The sequence below is a fragment of the Impatiens glandulifera genome, chromosome 9 (assembly GCF_907164915.1).
Source record: "Impatiens glandulifera chromosome 9, dImpGla2.1, whole genome shotgun sequence".
In the NCBI taxonomy this organism is placed as follows: domain Eukaryota; kingdom Viridiplantae; phylum Streptophyta; class Magnoliopsida; order Ericales; family Balsaminaceae; genus Impatiens; species Impatiens glandulifera.
This window is the reverse complement of record NC_061870.1, coordinates 32,167,189-32,185,595: the sequence shown is the minus strand read 5'-3', so window position 1 is coordinate 32,185,595 and position 18,407 is coordinate 32,167,189. Positions and strand designations below refer to the sequence as shown.

Sequence of the window (18,407 nt, the reverse complement as noted above, 5' to 3'; positions counted from 1 at the left end):
TTTAGTTTTTGGATCCGTCCCTGCTTCATATATATATATATAATTATAATTATATTTATATTTATATTTATATTGATTGTCAATTTGTCATATCCATTTGATTGTTTTTGGAAACAAATAAGGAGTTAACTGTACATATTTAATTGTTTTCATTCCCTCTTAATTTAAGATACAATTTTTATTTGAGTTATTTTATTAAAGAGAATTTTTTTTTTATTTTTATTTTTGAAGTATGACTTTTTATTAATTAAATGACGTCTATCCATCTCACATATAACTATGAATTAAGAAATAACTCTCAAACGCCTAGCTAGTTTTCGTGTGAGAAACCAACTTGCTTCCTTCTTAACCAAGAAATTTTGATCGCGCTTAGTTTTAGACCGAAAAATCAGTCAGATCCTTCCCTGACCGAGAAAACCCCGCACGTGAAGCACATTAGCGTTCATGCATGTTGACCCAGGCCAAATCACGCCTAAACTTGCATCGTACAACCAATTTCACGATCTAGGACCTATTTGCTTTCAACTTTTAGTTTCAAATTGTTTATGACAATTAGAGACACTAAATCATATTTTAAACTGTCCTTTATTAATTGTTTTCTATAATATTTTAAATTTGAATTTATTTTTAATTTTAATGCCTTAAACTAATATTTTCGAGCACCATTTCTAAAAAAAATCAATCGAAATGGCAGGTATTAATATTTATTTAATATTTTATTTTTTATTATGTCAAAACCCGATATATGTTAAAATTTTGAAAAATAATTAAATAAATAAACATGAAACCTAATTTTTAAACATAACCAAAATTTTGTGAAGGAAATACCGTCTTTTAACCCACATAGAAAACATAGCGCGCAGTTATTTTCCGAGTATCAACCAACATTGAATAAAATTATGATTTTTTTCAGGGACAGACTCTATAATTAAGAGGCTATTTATTTTAATATTTTTTATAAATAATAATTTCTTCAAAAATTAAATGTATAAGCTCATTCTCATTTTTTTACAAGATTAGAAGAAAATAATAAGTTGCAACTTGCACTATTTAATCATATTACAAGTTTTTGATTGTCGTATAATTAACTAATTTTTGAGGGACAAAATATTTTCACTCAAATCGGTTTCTCTCCCGTTGGTCGAGTTAGTTCCTCCTCTGGATGCATCGGTCAGAACGGGAAAAGCTGAGGCTTATATATAAGAAAATATTTTCATATTATATTTTATAAATATAAAGATATAATGAATCGCCTCCATTTATTTTGTGAATATTTTAAAATCTAAAAAATGTAAAGAACATATTACACATATTGCATGTTGTTTGTCTGAACTAAAAAAAGAAAAATAGATTTATATTAAAAAGTTGAGTAATCCGCATATATATCAATTAATAGGATTTATATTAAAAGTTTATTAATTAAAAAAAGAAAAATAAATTTATATTAAAAAGTTGAGTAATTCGCACGTATATCAATTAATCGAATTTATATTAAAAGTTGATTAATTGGTGTGTTTGATAACCCTGAAATTGACATAATCTTTAATATTAAAATTATAAAATAGAATTTAATAGGGTGATATTTCAAAATTTTACTTTTTTTTAAATTGAAATTTCTAATTATTTTTTTATGATTTTTTAAAATTTTCATTTAAAATACGATTATAGTGTATTTAATAATCATTGAATTGACATTGGAATTGGAGAGTTTAATTATCATTCTTAAATTTGGTAGACCTTTAATATTAAGAATTTGAATTAGTCTATTATAATTTTTTTTAACGTTTATTCAAACAAATAATTTATTATTTTATTATTTAAAACACGATTAAGTTTTTAATAGATAATATTTGGAATTTAGAATGTTAAAATATCAAATTGATTTTTATTTTTATTTTAGTATGTTAAACACAGGAATATGTAGGAATATGTAAGAAAATGATGTGTCATCCCTCTATTGGATTGTTTTAAATTCTTTATTTTATTACATTTTCAATCCAATAGAAAGATCACACATCATTTTCCTATATATTCATTACATTTTCAATCCAATAAAAAGATCACACATCATTTCCCTATATATTAATGTCAATTTTTTCAGCTCTCTATCCTTTCATATATATATATATATATATATATATATATATATATTTATATATATATATAATATTTTGTTTTTGAATTTAGAAAGTTAAAATGTTGAACCGATATTTTTATTTTTAATATATAAAGTAGTTAACATTCTGAATTGATATTTATTAATGAAAATCAAAATAAAAAAATCTTTTGGGTCGAGCTATTTTAAATTAGTTGTGTCAAAATCTAATAGTTTTTAAAAAATGAAAATAAATGATTAAAGTATTTGTTATTTATATTTTTTTTACCAATAAAGGAATTATGATTGAATTAAATTTTTGTAGTTTTTATGCAATTGAATGTCAATTACTCATTAATTTCGAATTAGAATTTCAGATTTCAATTCCAAGTTCATACATTAAAATACTATCTTACAGTTTTTGATTGATCATCTTTTTTGAATTTTAAAAATGTTTAAAATATCCGAATATATATATATATATATATATATATATACATTAAATTAATGTGGAAACGATATTTTTGTTTTTTAAATTATGAAGTTGAAATGTAAACTGATACTTTTTTTTTAAATATATGAAATGAATTGGTGGAAAATGATATTTTTGTTATTGAAATTTACAATTTTAAATTTTTTGACCCTTGAGTTTATTCTAATGAGTTGTGGTTAAACTAATATTTAATAAAATATATAATATATTAAAATTATTTTTATTATACTCTTTTTTACAAACATAGAATGAAAATTTAATTACAATTTTATAATTTTTTAAATAATAAAAATTTAATTGTAATTTAATGTCGGAATTAAATAATTTTAATTCTAGTCATCCAAACCTAACCTTAAAGTTTTTGATAAAAGTAGATGAAATTGAGATTACAATAAGTGTGATATAATATATTTAAAATATTTTCAGTGCTCCATATTTATAATTAGTTTATAAAGTTATAATTAAAATATTACAATAATAAAAAATTAAGATAAATAATTTCTTAAGTTCAGGAAATCGTAATTAATTATAAAATAAGATGAATAAAATAATTTGAAGATAAAAAAATATTACAAAATTACAATTATATATCCTTATTTTAAATAATCAAACAAATAAATAATGAATTGAGGTATATAAAAAAAGGTTTGGTATCTAAAATTACACACATGCAAATCTTCTTTAAATAAAATCCAGTTCAGAATTCAGACCACCAAACATACAGCCTAGCAAATCAATATGGCACAAAGATCTAGTCTAATCCTCTTTCCTCTGTTTTTCTTCTCATGTCAAATTCTTCATCATCATCGTCTTCTTCTTTGAGGGTTAATAATTCGCCAAGTACGGATGCGCAGAGGCTTATCCGCAGTTGTTAACTTGTTTCCCAGTTCCGGCGTCACTCCGGCGGCCCTTCTTCCGGCAGATTACCCGATGCTGCAGTGTCGTCCTCATTGGTCGAAAAGCAATTCAGACTCCTAGTCCATGCAGGTCCTTCGATTGAGAATTTGGGTCATTATGCCGGCTATTATCGACTTCCTCACTCTAGAGATGCAAGGCACGTACTTACGTATATATTCTTTTTGATTGAAAATGTTTTATAATCTGAAACATGACATATTAATAATACCTTACTTTGTTTTGGTTCAGGATGTTTTACTTATTCTTTGAGTCGAGAAAGAATAAGCGCAGTGACCCAGTTGTGATATGGTTGCCCGGAGGACCCGGAACTAGCTGTTTAATATCTATGTTTTATGAAAACGGGCCTTACCATATAATCAACAACAATACTCTTATCTTGAATGACTATGGTTGGGACCAGGTCTCGAACTTGATCTATGTGGACCAGCCCATCGGCACCGGTTTCAGCTATAGTTCCGATAACTCTGATTTTCGTAATGACCAAGAGGGTGTTAGCAATGACTTATATGACTTCTTGCAGGTCGGTCTAATTTCTTACCTAACTTTCAATTCGATCCATACAAACAAACAACCAAACTGATCTATAATAATAATTATTATTATATGTTAAAAAAAAAGGCATTCTTCGCTGAACATCCTCAATATTTGAGGAACGATTTCTACATAACTGGAGAATCATATGTCGGCCACTATATCCCTGTCTTAGCCTCTCGGATTCACAATGGAAACAGAAACGGAGATGGTGCTCCCATTAACCTTAAGGTATTAATTAATTAATTGATCAATTTCAGTTCATTATTTATTAATTTATTTATACAGGGTTTGGCTATTAGAAATGGATTGACAGACTTGGCAATTCAATACAAGTCAATGCCAGAATATGCTAAAAGTGTGAATCTGATCACAGAATCTCAAGCCATGGAAGTCTCCAAAATGATACCAGCCTGCGAGAGAGCCGCAGCTAAATGCAGTACTATTATTAATCTTTTCTCTTTTTTATTATATATATTTATATTAATTTGTTGTTTCAATTCTCATGATCATGTTTTAAAAACAAAATTTAGATGCAAGGCTAGGAGGAGGAGGAGATAGCTGTATAGAGGGGTATTCTTACTGTAAAGTCATATTCGATCATATAAAGGGATTAATTGGTAATAGAAATGTAAGGAATTAAAGAATGAATGTGTTACATTTATTTTTTTATATTTGTGTAAGTGTAACAATAATATTATTGGTTGTGCATGCATAATGCAGCTATTTCGATATTCGAAAGAGACGTGGGAGTTACGGTTGCCATGATTTATCGTATATGGAAAACCTAATAAATGAGGGATCAGTTAGAGAAGCCCTTGGAGTTGAGAATATTAGTTTTGTTTTTATGAGCGGTAGTGTTTATAATGCGTTTCGTAAGGATTATTTAAGGAATCATGCAGTGAGAATTCCTCCGCTTCTTGAAGATGGAATTAAAGTATTGATATATGCGGGAGAATATGATCTCATTTGCAATTGGTTAGGTAATCAATTATTAAAACTTTTCATTCTTTCTTATTAGACAAACTAATTATTAACTAACAACAAAAGAAATTCCATTCTAGGGAACTTGTGGTGGGTTAGGGAGATGAAATGGTCGGGTCAGAGACAATTCTATGGTGCTTCCATAGCTTCGTATGTAGTCGACGGTAATTTGAAGGGACAACTTAATATGGACCTCTATCATTCCTTAAGGTAAAGAAATTAAGCCATATATAATATAATTTACATATAATTTGAATAATTTGTTTGATTGATCCATCAGGTTCTTAACTCTGGACATATGGTTCCTATGGATCAACCCAAAGTGGCATTGGAGATGCTGGATAGATGGATAAAAGGGATTCTTTGAATGTCGGAAAGAACCATTGCTTCAGTAGTCAGATCAGATTAATTCATTGTTCGCAAATATTAATTTTATAATCTTTAAAAATACTAGAGTGAATGTTAAACATAAGCGAACTTTGAGGCATATCAAGTAAGTCCATATATATGTACTCAATTTAATAAAATAAAATAAATGTTTCATTAAAGTATATATCAATTTTAAAGCTTATATTTAAATTTATTTTTTGTGAGGTTTGACTCAATTTGATTTGTTTAGGTAAGTGTTTGATAAAATTTTCTTTATGATTTACTATAGTTTTTTTCATAGCCTCCACTTGGTTACTGTAGATATAGGATATTAGTATTTTTGGTTAGAGATACACTACTGCAGATATAGGATATTAGTATTAACCATAAACTTTAGTTGATGTTTCGTCAAAAGTATTTATTTATGTAAACAGTGAGAGTAAAGAGTATAACTTATACCTCAAAACTAGGTACAAACTTTTTTAATTTTTCCATTCCTTTTTAATATTAACTTTTAGTAAATCTTTTTTCATTTTTAATCTTTCATTCTTTTCTTTTCTCTTTTCTTAAATATTTGGATAAATTTTCTTATTCTTAACTTAATTCTTTTTCTCTTTTCTTAAATATTTGGATCATTTTTCTTATTCTTAACCTAATTTTTTAAAACAATTTATTTTCTCTAATTATGGTGAGCACTATGGAGGGAGTTACTCTCTTGGTGGAGACCATCTTAACTCAAAAGAGACCAATGACTTGTTTTCATGAGAGTAGTAACTCTTTTCATTATAAGTTTCATCAAGTTTCAATAATCTTGTTATTATATATTTAATAATTTTAATTATTGATAAACAATATAAAAAAATTATATATATACAAAGAATTTATATAATTATATAGAATTATTATTTATTTAAAATATTTATATGATGATTAGTTTTTTTATTAATTAAAAAATAATTAATAAAAAAAATAATAAAATAATTCATATAAATACAAAGATGAAATAGTCTTTTATTCTTTTTACTATTTACTTATACCAATAACCAAACACACAATTATAAAACTTATATATTTATAAGATTTCATGGTGTTACTACTCTCTTAAAAATATAATATTAATTTGGCATTATAATATGGAAACATTGTATTTTATTTTTCTTCCAAAATATAATAATATTAAAATATATTAAAAATGAAGAGGATAGGAAAGAAAATTTTAGAGTAAAAATGAGAGATAAAATTAATTCACATCATTTTCTCTCAATTCTTTCTTCTAAATTTTCTCAACTTAATATAGTTTGTTGGATAAACTCACACTAATAATATATATATATATATATATATATATTAATTTGTCAATTTTTAAAGTTAATTTAATTTAAAATATTAAAAAACACTAATTTAATTTTTAAAAGCATTTTAGGTTAAATTTAAAGTATATGTCTTTGAAAATATTATGGTAACTTCTAAAATAAAATAATAATAATTATTAGTTTAATTTTATTTCTGGGAAGAAATAAACTTTAATTAAATAATTTAAATATTCCAAATAAATCAGTTTCTTTGTTAAATTGCCTATTTTTCATCCATTTACAATATAAATATAAATATAAATATAAATATATATATATATATATATATATATATATATATAAAAGATTTTATGGTGTTATTAATCTCTTAAAAATATAATTTTAATTTAGTATTATAATATGGAAACATTGTATTTTATTTTCCTTTCTCAATATAATAATATTAAAAATGAGAAGGATAGGCAAAAAAAAAATTTTAGGATAGGCGAAAAAAAAAAATTAAAGTAAAAATGCAGATGAGATGTTGCCAACTTAACATGTTCCCATGTTCCCCTCTCACAAGGGGTAATATGGTAAATAAATAAATAAGTTATTTATTTATTTACCATATTACCCCTCCCCTTGTGAGAGGGAAACATGGAACATGTTAAGTTGGCAATAGAGGATCTCATGAGGTGAAAATGAGAGATAGAATTAAGTCACGCCATTTTCTCTCCATTCTTTCTTCTAAATTTCCTCACTTATCATTTCTCATTAACAATATAGTTTTGTTGGATAAAATCACCATTAATAATTTTTTATATATATATATATATATTAATTTGTAAATTTTTTAAAATTAATTTAATTAAAAAAATATTTAAAATATTAAAAAACAGTAATTTAATTTTTAAAAACATTTTATGTTAAATTTGAAGTATATGTCTTGGAAAATATCATGATAACTTCTAAAATAAAATAATAATAATTATTAGTTTAATTTTATTTCTGTGAAGAAATAAACTTTAATTAAATAATTTAAATGTTTCAAATAAATTAATTTCTTTGTTAACTTGCCTATTTTTCATCCATTTACAATAAATATATAAGAAAATATTTTCATTTTTTATTTTTATAAATATATATTATATAATGAATTACCTCTATTTATTTTGTGAATCATTTTGAAATCTAAAAAGTATAAAGAACATATTGCATATTTTGTTTGTCTGAATTAAAAAAAAAATTGTATTGAATGTTATTGATGAATCGAAAGAGTATGTTTGTTAACCCGGAAATTGACATTAAAATTAGAATTGGAATTTCAATAAATTTAATTTAATATAATTTACGGTTCTCAATTTCACTTTTTTTTTTATGTCGGAATTGTAATTCCAAATTTTATTTTATTTTTTTAAACTTATCATTTAAAACACGGTTATAATGTGTTTGAAAACATTGGAATTGAAATTAAAATTAAAATTGGAATTACAAGTTCAATTTCAATTATAAAGTTTAATATAATCTTTAATATTAAGAATTAAATTTAGTATTTTAATTCTAATTCTAATTTGAATTTCAGTTATCAAAATTTACCTTTAAATTTTTTTACCTTGGTAAAAGTAGATATAATTGAGATTACAGCAATTGTGACATTTTATTTAAATTATTTTTTACTGCTCTATATTTATAATGAGTTTAAACATATATAATTAAAATATCATAATAATAAAAAATCAAGATAAATAAATTCTTAAGTTCAGAAAATTGAAATTAATTCCAAAATAAGATGAATAAAAAGAATTTGCACATAATAAATATATTACAAAATTACAATTATATATATAAAATCTTCTCTCACACAAATGCAAATCTTCTATATATATATAAAATCCAGTTCAGACCAAACATAAACCTGGCAAATCAATATGGCACAAAGATCTGGTCTAATTCTCTTTCCTCTGTTGTTCTTCTCATGTCAAATTCTTTCATCATCGTCTTCTTCTTATTCGCCAAGTACGGAAGCGCAGAGGCTTATCCGCAGTTTTAACTTGTTTCCCAGTTCCGGCGTCAACTCCGGAGGCCCTTCTTCCGTACAATTACCCGATGCAGTACTGTCCTCCTCATTGGTCGAAAAGCAATTCAGACTCCCAATCTATGTTGCTTCGATTCGGAAATTGAATCATTATGTCGGCTATTATCGACTTCCTCACTCTAGAGATGCAAGGCATCGTACGTACGTATTCTTTTTGATTAAAAATGTTTATAATCTGAATTCTGAAACATTACATATTAATAATACCTTTGTTTTGTTTTGGTTGGGTGGTTCAGGATGTTTTACTTATTCTTTGAGTCGAGAAGGAATAAGCTTACGGACCCAGTTGTGATATGGTTGTCCGGAGGACCCGGAATTAGCTTTTTAATATCTATGTTTTATGAAAACGAGCCTTACCATATAACCAACAACAATACTCTTATCTTGAATGACTATGGTTGGGACCAGATCTCGAACTTGATCTATGTGGATCAGCCCATCGGCACCGGTTTTAGCTATAGTTCCGATAACTCTGATTTTCGTAATGATCAAGAGGGTGTTAGCAATGACTTATATGACTTCTTGCAGGTCTGTCTAATTTCATACCTAACTTTCAATTCGATCCAACCAAACTGATCTTTATTATTATATGTTAAAAAAAAAGCATTCTTCGCTGAACATCCTCAATATTTGAGGAACGATTTCTACATAACCGGAGCAGCATATGCCGGCCACCATATCCCTGTCTTAGCCTCTCGGATTCACAGTGGAAACAGAAACGGAGATGGTGCTCCCATTAACCTTAAGGTATTAATTAATTAATTAATTAATTGATCAATTTCAGTTCATTATTTATTAATTTAATTATACAGGGTTTGGCTATTGGAAATGGATTGACAGACTTGGTAATTCAATACAAGTCAATGCCAGAATATGCTAAAAGTGTGAATCTGATCACAGAATCTCAAGCCATGGAAGTCTCCAAATTGATACCAGCCTGCGAGAGAGACGCAGCTAAATGCAGTACTATTAATATTTCTCTTTTTTATTATATATATTTATATTAATTTGTTGATTGAATTTTCATGATCATGTTTTAAAAACAAAATTTAGATGCAATGGGAGGAGGAGGAGATAGCTGTATAGAGGCGCATTCTTCCTGTAAAGCCATATTCGATCATATAAAGGGATTAATTGGTGATAGAAATGTAAGGAATTAAGGAATGAATGTGTTACATTTTATTTATTTACTTTTGTGTAAGTCTAACAATAATATTATTGGTTGTACATGCATAATCCAGATTTATGACATTCGAAAGAGATGTGAGAGTCACGGTTGCTATGATTTCTCGTATATGTTAAACATATTAAATGAGAGATCGGTTAGAGAAGCCCTTGGAGTTAGGAATATTAGTTTTGTTTCTCCGAACCGTAGTGTTTATAATGCGTTTCTTAAGGATTTTTCGAGGAATCATGCCGCGAAAATTCCCCCGCTTCTTGATTATGGAATTAAAGTCTTGATATATGCAGGAGAATATGATCTCCTCTGCAATTGGTTAGGTAATTAATTATTAAAACTTTTCATTTTTTCATTCTTTCTTATTAGACAAACTAATCATTAACTAACAACAAACCAAATTCCATTCCAGGGAACTTGTGGTGGGTTATGAAGATAGAATGGTGGGGTCAGAGACAATTCAATGATGCTCCCATAACTTCGTATATAGTCAACGGTAATGTTGAAGGAAAACTTAAAAGATATGGACCTCTATCATTTCTTAAGGTAAGAAATTAAGTCATATATATAATACAATTTACATATAATTTGAATAATTTGTTTGATTGATCCATCAGGTTTTTAACTCTGGGCATATGGTTTCTATGGATCAACCGAAAGTAGCATTGGAGATGCTGGATAGATGGACAAAAGGGCCTCTTTGAATGTCGGAAATAACTATTGCTTCAGTCAGATCAGATTAATTCATTGTTCGTAAATATTAATTTTATTTGCAAACCGTGAATAAGTTTTAGTCCAATTATGAAAGTTGAGACCCCAAGTTAAAGTCTTAACGACTTATAAAATCTTTAAAAATAATAAAGTGAATGTCAAACATAAGCAAACTTTGAGGCATATCAAGCTAGTCCTATATATGTACTCAATTTAATAAAATAAAATAAATGTTTCATTAAAGTATATATCAATTTTAAAGTTTATATTTAATTTTTTTTTTGTGAGGTTTGTGTTAGGATTTGTATCTCCCAAATCCGACCAGCTTGAAACAATCTTTAAAAATGCAAGAAAGAAGAACACAAGAAGACACAGATTTATAGTGGTTCACTCAAATTGAGCTACATCCACTTCAGCCACCACCAGATTTCACTATGAAGAAGAAGAAGGAATACAGAGTTTTTGTCTCACACTTTATCTCTCTAAAATTTTGTCTTTTTAATGTAAACCCTTAATAATCACATATTTATAAGGTAAACATTCAGGTAATAAACCTAAATAATTTTGGTCAGCCTAAGCCCAAAACCAAAAAGAAAACTCAATAAACTCTAATTAACAATGTAGAGTTTATTATAAGTGTAGGCTCTATAACTCAACAATCTCCCACTTGAAGACTAACTTCATCATCTCTCGATCGGTACTGGCTTTCCATTCGGTGTCTTAACGAAGAAGACCAACTGAAGTTGCACACAACTTCAGTTTCTCATTTGTCACAGCTTTCGTCAACATATTAGTTGGATTCTCATTCCCGAGAATCTTCTCAAGAGCTAATACTTCATCTTCTAAAGCTGGTCGAATGAAATGATAACGAACTTGTATATGCTTTGTCCTGCCATGATAAACATGATTCTTTGCCAAATGAATGACACTCTAACTGTCGCATCGCAACACACTTCCCTCGTAGTCTTGACCCAATTCTCGCAAAAAGGGTTGTAACCACATCATTTCTTAGCAGCTTTTGTCACAGCAACATACTCTGTCTCACAACTAGAAAGAACAACAATCTTCTACAATTTTGAAACCTAACTGATTGCAGTACCTCCCAGAGTATAAATATACCTTGTTGTGCTCTTCCTACCATCAACATCACCACCATTGTCAGCATCAACATATCCTTCCAAACCCATATTAGACTTTCGAAAACACAAAGTGAGACTTGTACTTCCTCTTAAGTATCGTAGTATCCACTTTACTACTTCTCAATGTTGTCTACCCGGATTGCTCATGAATCTGCTAACAACTCCCACTGCATGTGCTATGTCTGCTCTTGTGCAAACCATCGCATACATAATACACCAATGGCAGAGGCATACAGAACAATTGCTATGTAATTTTTCTCCTCCTCTGTTGAAGGCGACTAATCTTTAGATAGTTTGAAGTGACTAGCTAAAATGGTAGTAACTGGTTTTGCATCATACAAGTTGAACCTGCTAAGAACTTTCTTCACATATTCTTCTTGTGAAAGCTTGAGAACTTCTTCATCCCTGAAAATTCTCATCCCAAGGATTTGTTTAGAAGCACCCAAATCCTTCATTGCAAACTTTTCAGACAACTCTTTCTTGAGCTTGTTAATCTCATACAAGCTTTCTCTAGCAATCAACATGTCATCAACGTAGAGAAGAAGAATAATGTACGATTTGTCAAACCTCTTGATATAGCAGCAATGATCAGCTTCACACCTCAAAAAATTGTTATTTTTCATGAAGCTATCGAACTTCTTGTACCATTGTCTTGGAGCCTGTTTCAAACCATACAGACTCTTCTGAAGCTTACACACAAGCTCATCTTTTCCTTTGATTTCAAATCCTTCTGGTTGTCGCATATAAATCTCTTCATCTAAATCACCATTAAGAAAAGCAGTTTTGACATCCATTTGTTGAAGATGAAGGTCTTCTTTCACAACCAAACTCAAAATAGTTCTGATTGTCATCAATTTAACTACTAGAGAGAATATTTCATTGTAGTCAATACCTTCTTTCTTTTGAAATTCTTTTACAACCAATCTTGCCTTGTACCTCATGGTTTTATCATGTTCTTCTTTAATCATGAAGATCCATTTGTTGTGAAGTGCTTTCTTTCCCTTTGGCAGCTCAGTGAACTCCAAGTCTGATTCAACGTCAAAGAGTACATCTCATCTTTCATCGTAGACTCCCACTTAACTGATTCATCAGATTTTATTGCTTCCTCAAAGCATTCAGGTTCACCTCTATCTGTCAACAAGATATAGTTCAAAGATGGAGACCACCTCTCAACTGGTTTTCGATTCTTTGACGATCTTCTCAACTGTATAACCGGTGTTTGTTGATTTACCTCTGGGGCCACATTCTCAACAATTTCATCTTCAACAACACATTGTGAAAAAAGAAGTACATCTGATCCGGCTGTGGGAGACTCTGTCCAAACCGGATCTAACCCAAAACTGGCTCAAGAAGAGCCAGCTATCCACACTATCACGATGGAAGGTTCAAATTCGGGTACTAAAGAAAACCAATTGGCTAAGGATGACCCTCCGGTGCAAGGAGGTAACGGGTCTCAGAATGATTCAACCGGTCCGACTCTTCAGGGACTAGTGCAACCCGAAACTTTACCGGAATCAGTCGTTCCGGTTTCTGAACAGGAAGTAAAGGTCATGTTTCAGCAACTCCTCATTCATCTGGACGAGGCGGCCGAAGGAATATCCCGCCCTTATCACTTTTGGTGTAGAATCAGAAGTGAAACCAAATTCTCACACATGCTTCCCGACTTTACCGAAAATAAGTATTGGTCTGAACTGTTGGTAATAGAGAAGGAAGCCTTCGATCTTGCAAAAACCGATGTCGTCTCAATGGTGTTGGCAAGAGGGGCTCTAGTCGATGAATACGCTAAGCTGAAAGCGTTGAACAAAGCATTAAATGACGTTCAAGGGGACCCAACCGAGATTGAAAAGAAAATGATTGAACGGTTCAGCAAGGTGAAAAACGATATCCTTTTCAACATCGAACGGCTAGAGGAAGAATCAAAAGAAAAATGCAGAGACTGTCTTTTGCATCCAGAAGATTACCAGAGTAAGCCGATCTTTGAAATCGGTGAATCCTCCAAAACGGCAGGGGACCGGCAAGAAGAATCTCAACCGCAGTCAAATGAGGATAAAGTCGACAGCCATATCTCCCCCAAGTAAGTCTACTTCTCACTCTGTCTCCAAGGATAAGAATTCGATCGATCAAGAGGAATCGAAAAAGGCAATGTCGGTTCATACCCAATGAAGTCAGGAATTTGAATGCATCTCCGACAATATTAAGGGTATCATTGACAATGATGTCGCCACTTCAATAAATGAATGGCACAACGTCACGAAAGCTAGAACCACCACCCTTAAAGCTGAACTAATTGAATCGGTTAAAGCAACAGTTGAGTCATCAACCGTTCCGCTGCTAGAAATGATGTAAGTTATGACGACTCAGATTGAGGAACACAAAGCTAAAAGCGATTGACACTCAAGAACAAATCCGATCCGATGCGGAAGCAACCCTCCAACTACAAGCCGAAGAGGAAAAACAAGAACGGTTGAGAAAAGAGCTTGAAGAAAAAGATTTCAGAGTAGCCCAAGAAATGTATAAGGCACAAAAGGCGAAACAAAAAGAAACCAAACCGGTTCAAGCTGAAGGAATGGTGACAAGGCGTCATGCTAAAAGAAAGAAGATAGTCGAATTGATGTCTCGGGTAGAACAAAGCGGTCTTCAAGGTCCACAACCGGATGATCACCTAAACAGACCACTCGCCGATGAAGAAGAAGAGGATGACACTCCTCTACAACCAAGGAAAAAGAAAGCTGCAACGACCGCATCCGCTCTATCAACAAGTCAGGGAACATCAACCGTTCCTCCGTCTCGACCATCTAGACCTGCAGGTGGACTCTTCAACTTCAACTGCTTCCCTTCCGGAAGACCAAGTCTCTTAACCGGTTGGTGCATGGACGCGGATAAAAGAGAAAGAGAATGGCAAGCAGAGCAGGAGGCAAAGCGCAAAGAAAATGGAGGATCATCCGACCCATAGTTTATTTATTCAATTTTATTTCTTTCTGCTTTAACTTATGAACTTATCACCTCGACTTTTAGCTTATTTTCTCACGATTTATGAAGTTAGTTTTTGAAAAATCAAATCCTTCAAACAGATTAGGATCATCGGACACATATTTAAACTACTTCTCCTAAAAACAGCATAATTTGAAACTTTTTTTTGAAAAGTATCAAAAGGGGAGAAATTGCTAAAAATACTTTTCAAAACACGGTCAAATCAATTTAATTTCTCAACCGGCCATACATTACAAGTTTTGAATATTTATTCTAAATAATTAAGAAGGGATAAATTGTTAGAAAAATTAAGGAATTTAATTTTAAACCGACCATACATTACAAGTTTTGAATATTTATTCTAAATAATCAAAAAGGGAAAAATTGTTAGAAAAATTAAGTAGATTAATTTTAACCGGCCAAAGAACTTAATCAATATCAATCTTCCTGTGCAGGTACAGATCAAGCCGTATCATATCGGCTAAAGCACATAACTCAATGATCCGATCATAATCTGTGAAACCGGCTGAACTCCTTCAACGGGATTGGCTAGTAAAAGTATCATCATCCGGCTAATTCATCCGGCTGACTCATTCTTTATTAAAGATCATAAAGTTCAACGGAAAACTTTGAAAGGTGATGAATCTGAGAAGATGACGTAATATGATGATATAGAGATTTCTCGGAAATATACACGAAGAAAAGATTCGGATCAGAAGCATGCAACGAAAACAATGATGAACTGTTTATCTAAATCTACAAGCAACATCTCATTCAGGCGGCAGACCTAGTGCATGTGTGTCATGTGTCCAAAATGCAAGTCGGCCTAAGTGCATGGTTGACAAGTGTCCAAAATGACAAAGCGTGCACGCAATCTAAACCTGACTGGCGCGGCTTCAGATGACCAATCCAGCAGAGAGAGAAAATTATGACCGTTGTCATATTTTCCATATAAATAGAAGCTCATGGTGCCGAAGACACACACGCGTGAAATCACCACAAAAAGTTCATATACAAGAGAGACAACGCACGCGAGCAAGAATCAATCAAGCTTTTCATATATTCAAAACCCGAAGAACATCCTGAGTTGACATAGTTATTTTGTTCTAAAAGTGAAAGTGTTCTAAGTAGAAATCTGTGTATTTTACCAAGTGTAAAAGTATTACATCACTGTGTGAGTGGTGTAACCGACGAGCAGTAAATAAGACTCGTTCGGATTGTGTATTGTGGTTGTGTAATATTCCTTAGTAAATATCCTTCTCAGTGTTTGAGAAGAAGGGGTGACGTAGGAGATTAAACTCCGAACATCCATAAAAATCATGTCTCGTGTTCTTTACTTTCATATTCTGGCTTACTCACTCAAACCTAACCGAAACATCTAAACTGAACCGAAATAACTAATAACTTCCTAAATATAACCGGCTTTCTCCTTAAACCGATATCTCCTAAATACCTTCCAAACCGAACTGTGTGTTGCTTCAAGCTGAAACAAACCACTTTTGCACTTGAACCCGGTTCAAGAGGTTTGTGACAACTTGTGTAATGTTAAGAAGCGGTTCTAGTCTTTAACCGGACTATTACCAGTGTGTTGTGTTATTAAGCGTTCTCCCTTAAAGTCGGACCTCGGTCCTCCAAGGGCGATCCCGATCCTAACAAAATTCATATTTGAATATATATCAAAATATATATATATAACCGAAATATATATAATATATTAATTAATATCTCCTTAATTATCTAATTAATAATAGAAATATTAATTTGACCAATTCTTTAAAAATGTTTCAAATTATTTATCATATATTTCTCCTTAATTAATTAGTTTTTTAATTAATAATAATTAATCATAATTAATTATTATTTTAAAATCTAAATTCATTAATTAATTATAATTACTAAATTCCATATATATATATATATATATATATATATAAATTCTACTTAGCTTAAATTAATAATTAAAATCAGTTCTTAAAATAATAAAACTTTTCCATCTCCTTTATTCTTTATGATTTCTAAAACTCTTTACCATCTTGATCGGATCAACATATACATTAAAAATGGTTTATTGTTTATAATTCAGTAATCCAATAAATTATTATTAGTTCTTTGTCAGGTTATATTATATCAAGAATTATGTATGCCTCTCTATTCATATTCTTCAAAAAAAAAAAATATTATAAACCTAAATCTAAATAAATCGACATAAAGAGGCTCTCATACCAATTGCTATAATCTTTAATACTCTATGTCGATAAATTGAGATAAACTGTAATTGCGGAAACGTACCTTGTAAAATGAAGAACGATTTATTAAGTCGCTCTTCTTGATCTTTTCTAGATCTGGACCTGGATCAGAATGTCTGAATCTGAAAATGTCTTGTGGGTGGGGTTTATAGCCTTTTTTTAGTGTTCTTGAGAGTTGAACACAAAATGTCTGACAAGAGAAATAAATTAGATAGACTATCTATATGGGTGGTTGGGGACTTAGCCCTAATATACTCATTTATTATTCGGCCCATCAAAATAATAAATGGTATTTCTGCTTCTACACAAATATCTCTACATTTATTATAGATGTCTAAATAAGCCCCATAATCTTTATATTTTAATAAATCACTTTAATTGAGTTTTATCTTTATTACACAATTATTAAATAATATATGTACCCAAATGTTGAAAATAATTTCATCAACCAAACACATCTTACATCTTTGACCAAAGTTCTAATAATATTATTATTTAGTGAACTACTTACATTATTTTATTAAACTACATATTAATATATTATATTTTTAATTTTTAAAAATATAATCTGGAATTAATATTTGTGGTCATTAATTTAGTTATGAAGTTAATCTAATTAGATGATACTGTTCATACATATGAAAAATTAAATATTTATATATTAAATTAATTATAAATATAAGATAACTATATTATTTGAAAAAAAACACTACATCAAACATGCTCTTAATCTGTTGTCTATAATTTCAGTTTATGGATTAAACTATTATTAATCACAAAATTATGGTTCAAGGATATATATAATTATCAATGGTCTAGATCTAGGTAGATATGATATATTTGATCTCAATCTCCTTGGAAATGATTTCAACAATTGCAAATAAGAGCTTACATACACATTTAAGAAAGAAATTTTTTGATGTAACTCAAATCTATATGTATGTATGTATGTATGTATGTATGTATGTATGTATGTATGTATGTATGTATGTATGTATGTATGTATGTATGTATGTATGTATGTATGTATGTATGTATGTATGTATGTATGTATGTATGTATGTATGTATGTATGTATGTATGTATGTATGTATGTATGTATGTATGTATGTATGTATGTAGTATGTATGTATGTATGTATGTATGTATGTATGTATGTATGTATGTATGTATGTATGTATGTATGTATGTATGTATGTATGTATGTATGTATGTATGTATGTATGTATGTATGTATGTATGTATGTATGTATGTATGTATGTATGTATGTATGTATGTATGTATGTATGTATGTATGTATGTATGTATGTATGTATGTATGTATGTATGTATGTATGTATGTATGTATGTATGTATGTATGTATGTATGTATGTATGTATGTATGT

At 29.7% G+C, this 18,407-nt stretch overlaps 3 protein-coding genes across 3 annotated transcripts; all 3 read left to right on the top strand.

The window, feature by feature from the left end:
• Positions 1 to 3,373: 3,373 nt before the first annotated feature.
• Positions 3,374 to 4,828, top strand: LOC124916258 (serine carboxypeptidase-like 48). Its single transcript, XM_047456986.1, has 7 exons — positions 3,374 to 3,412; positions 3,476 to 3,642; positions 3,735 to 4,026; positions 4,125 to 4,268; positions 4,326 to 4,476; positions 4,571 to 4,657; positions 4,761 to 4,828. The coding sequence occupies exons 1-7, from the start codon at positions 3,374 to 3,376 to the stop codon at positions 4,826 to 4,828; spliced, it is 948 nt and encodes a 315-aa protein (XP_047312942.1).
• Positions 4,829 to 4,859: 31 nt separating this feature from the next.
• Positions 4,860 to 5,441, top strand: LOC124914002 (serine carboxypeptidase-like). Its single transcript, XM_047454461.1, has 3 exons — positions 4,860 to 5,020; positions 5,102 to 5,231; positions 5,302 to 5,441. Exons 1-3 carry the CDS (start codon positions 4,885 to 4,887, stop codon positions 5,372 to 5,374), a joined length of 339 nt encoding a protein of 112 aa, XP_047310417.1. The 5' UTR covers positions 4,860 to 4,884; the 3' UTR covers positions 5,375 to 5,441.
• Positions 5,442 to 8,610: 3,169 nt separating this feature from the next.
• Positions 8,611 to 10,658, top strand: LOC124916257 (serine carboxypeptidase-like 48). Its single transcript, XM_047456985.1, has 7 exons — positions 8,611 to 8,918; positions 9,014 to 9,305; positions 9,590 to 9,740; positions 9,831 to 9,925; positions 10,019 to 10,277; positions 10,367 to 10,500; positions 10,572 to 10,658. The coding sequence occupies exons 1-7, from the start codon at positions 8,611 to 8,613 to the stop codon at positions 10,656 to 10,658; spliced, it is 1,326 nt and encodes a 441-aa protein (XP_047312941.1).
• Positions 10,659 to 18,407: the final 7,749 nt, after the last annotated feature.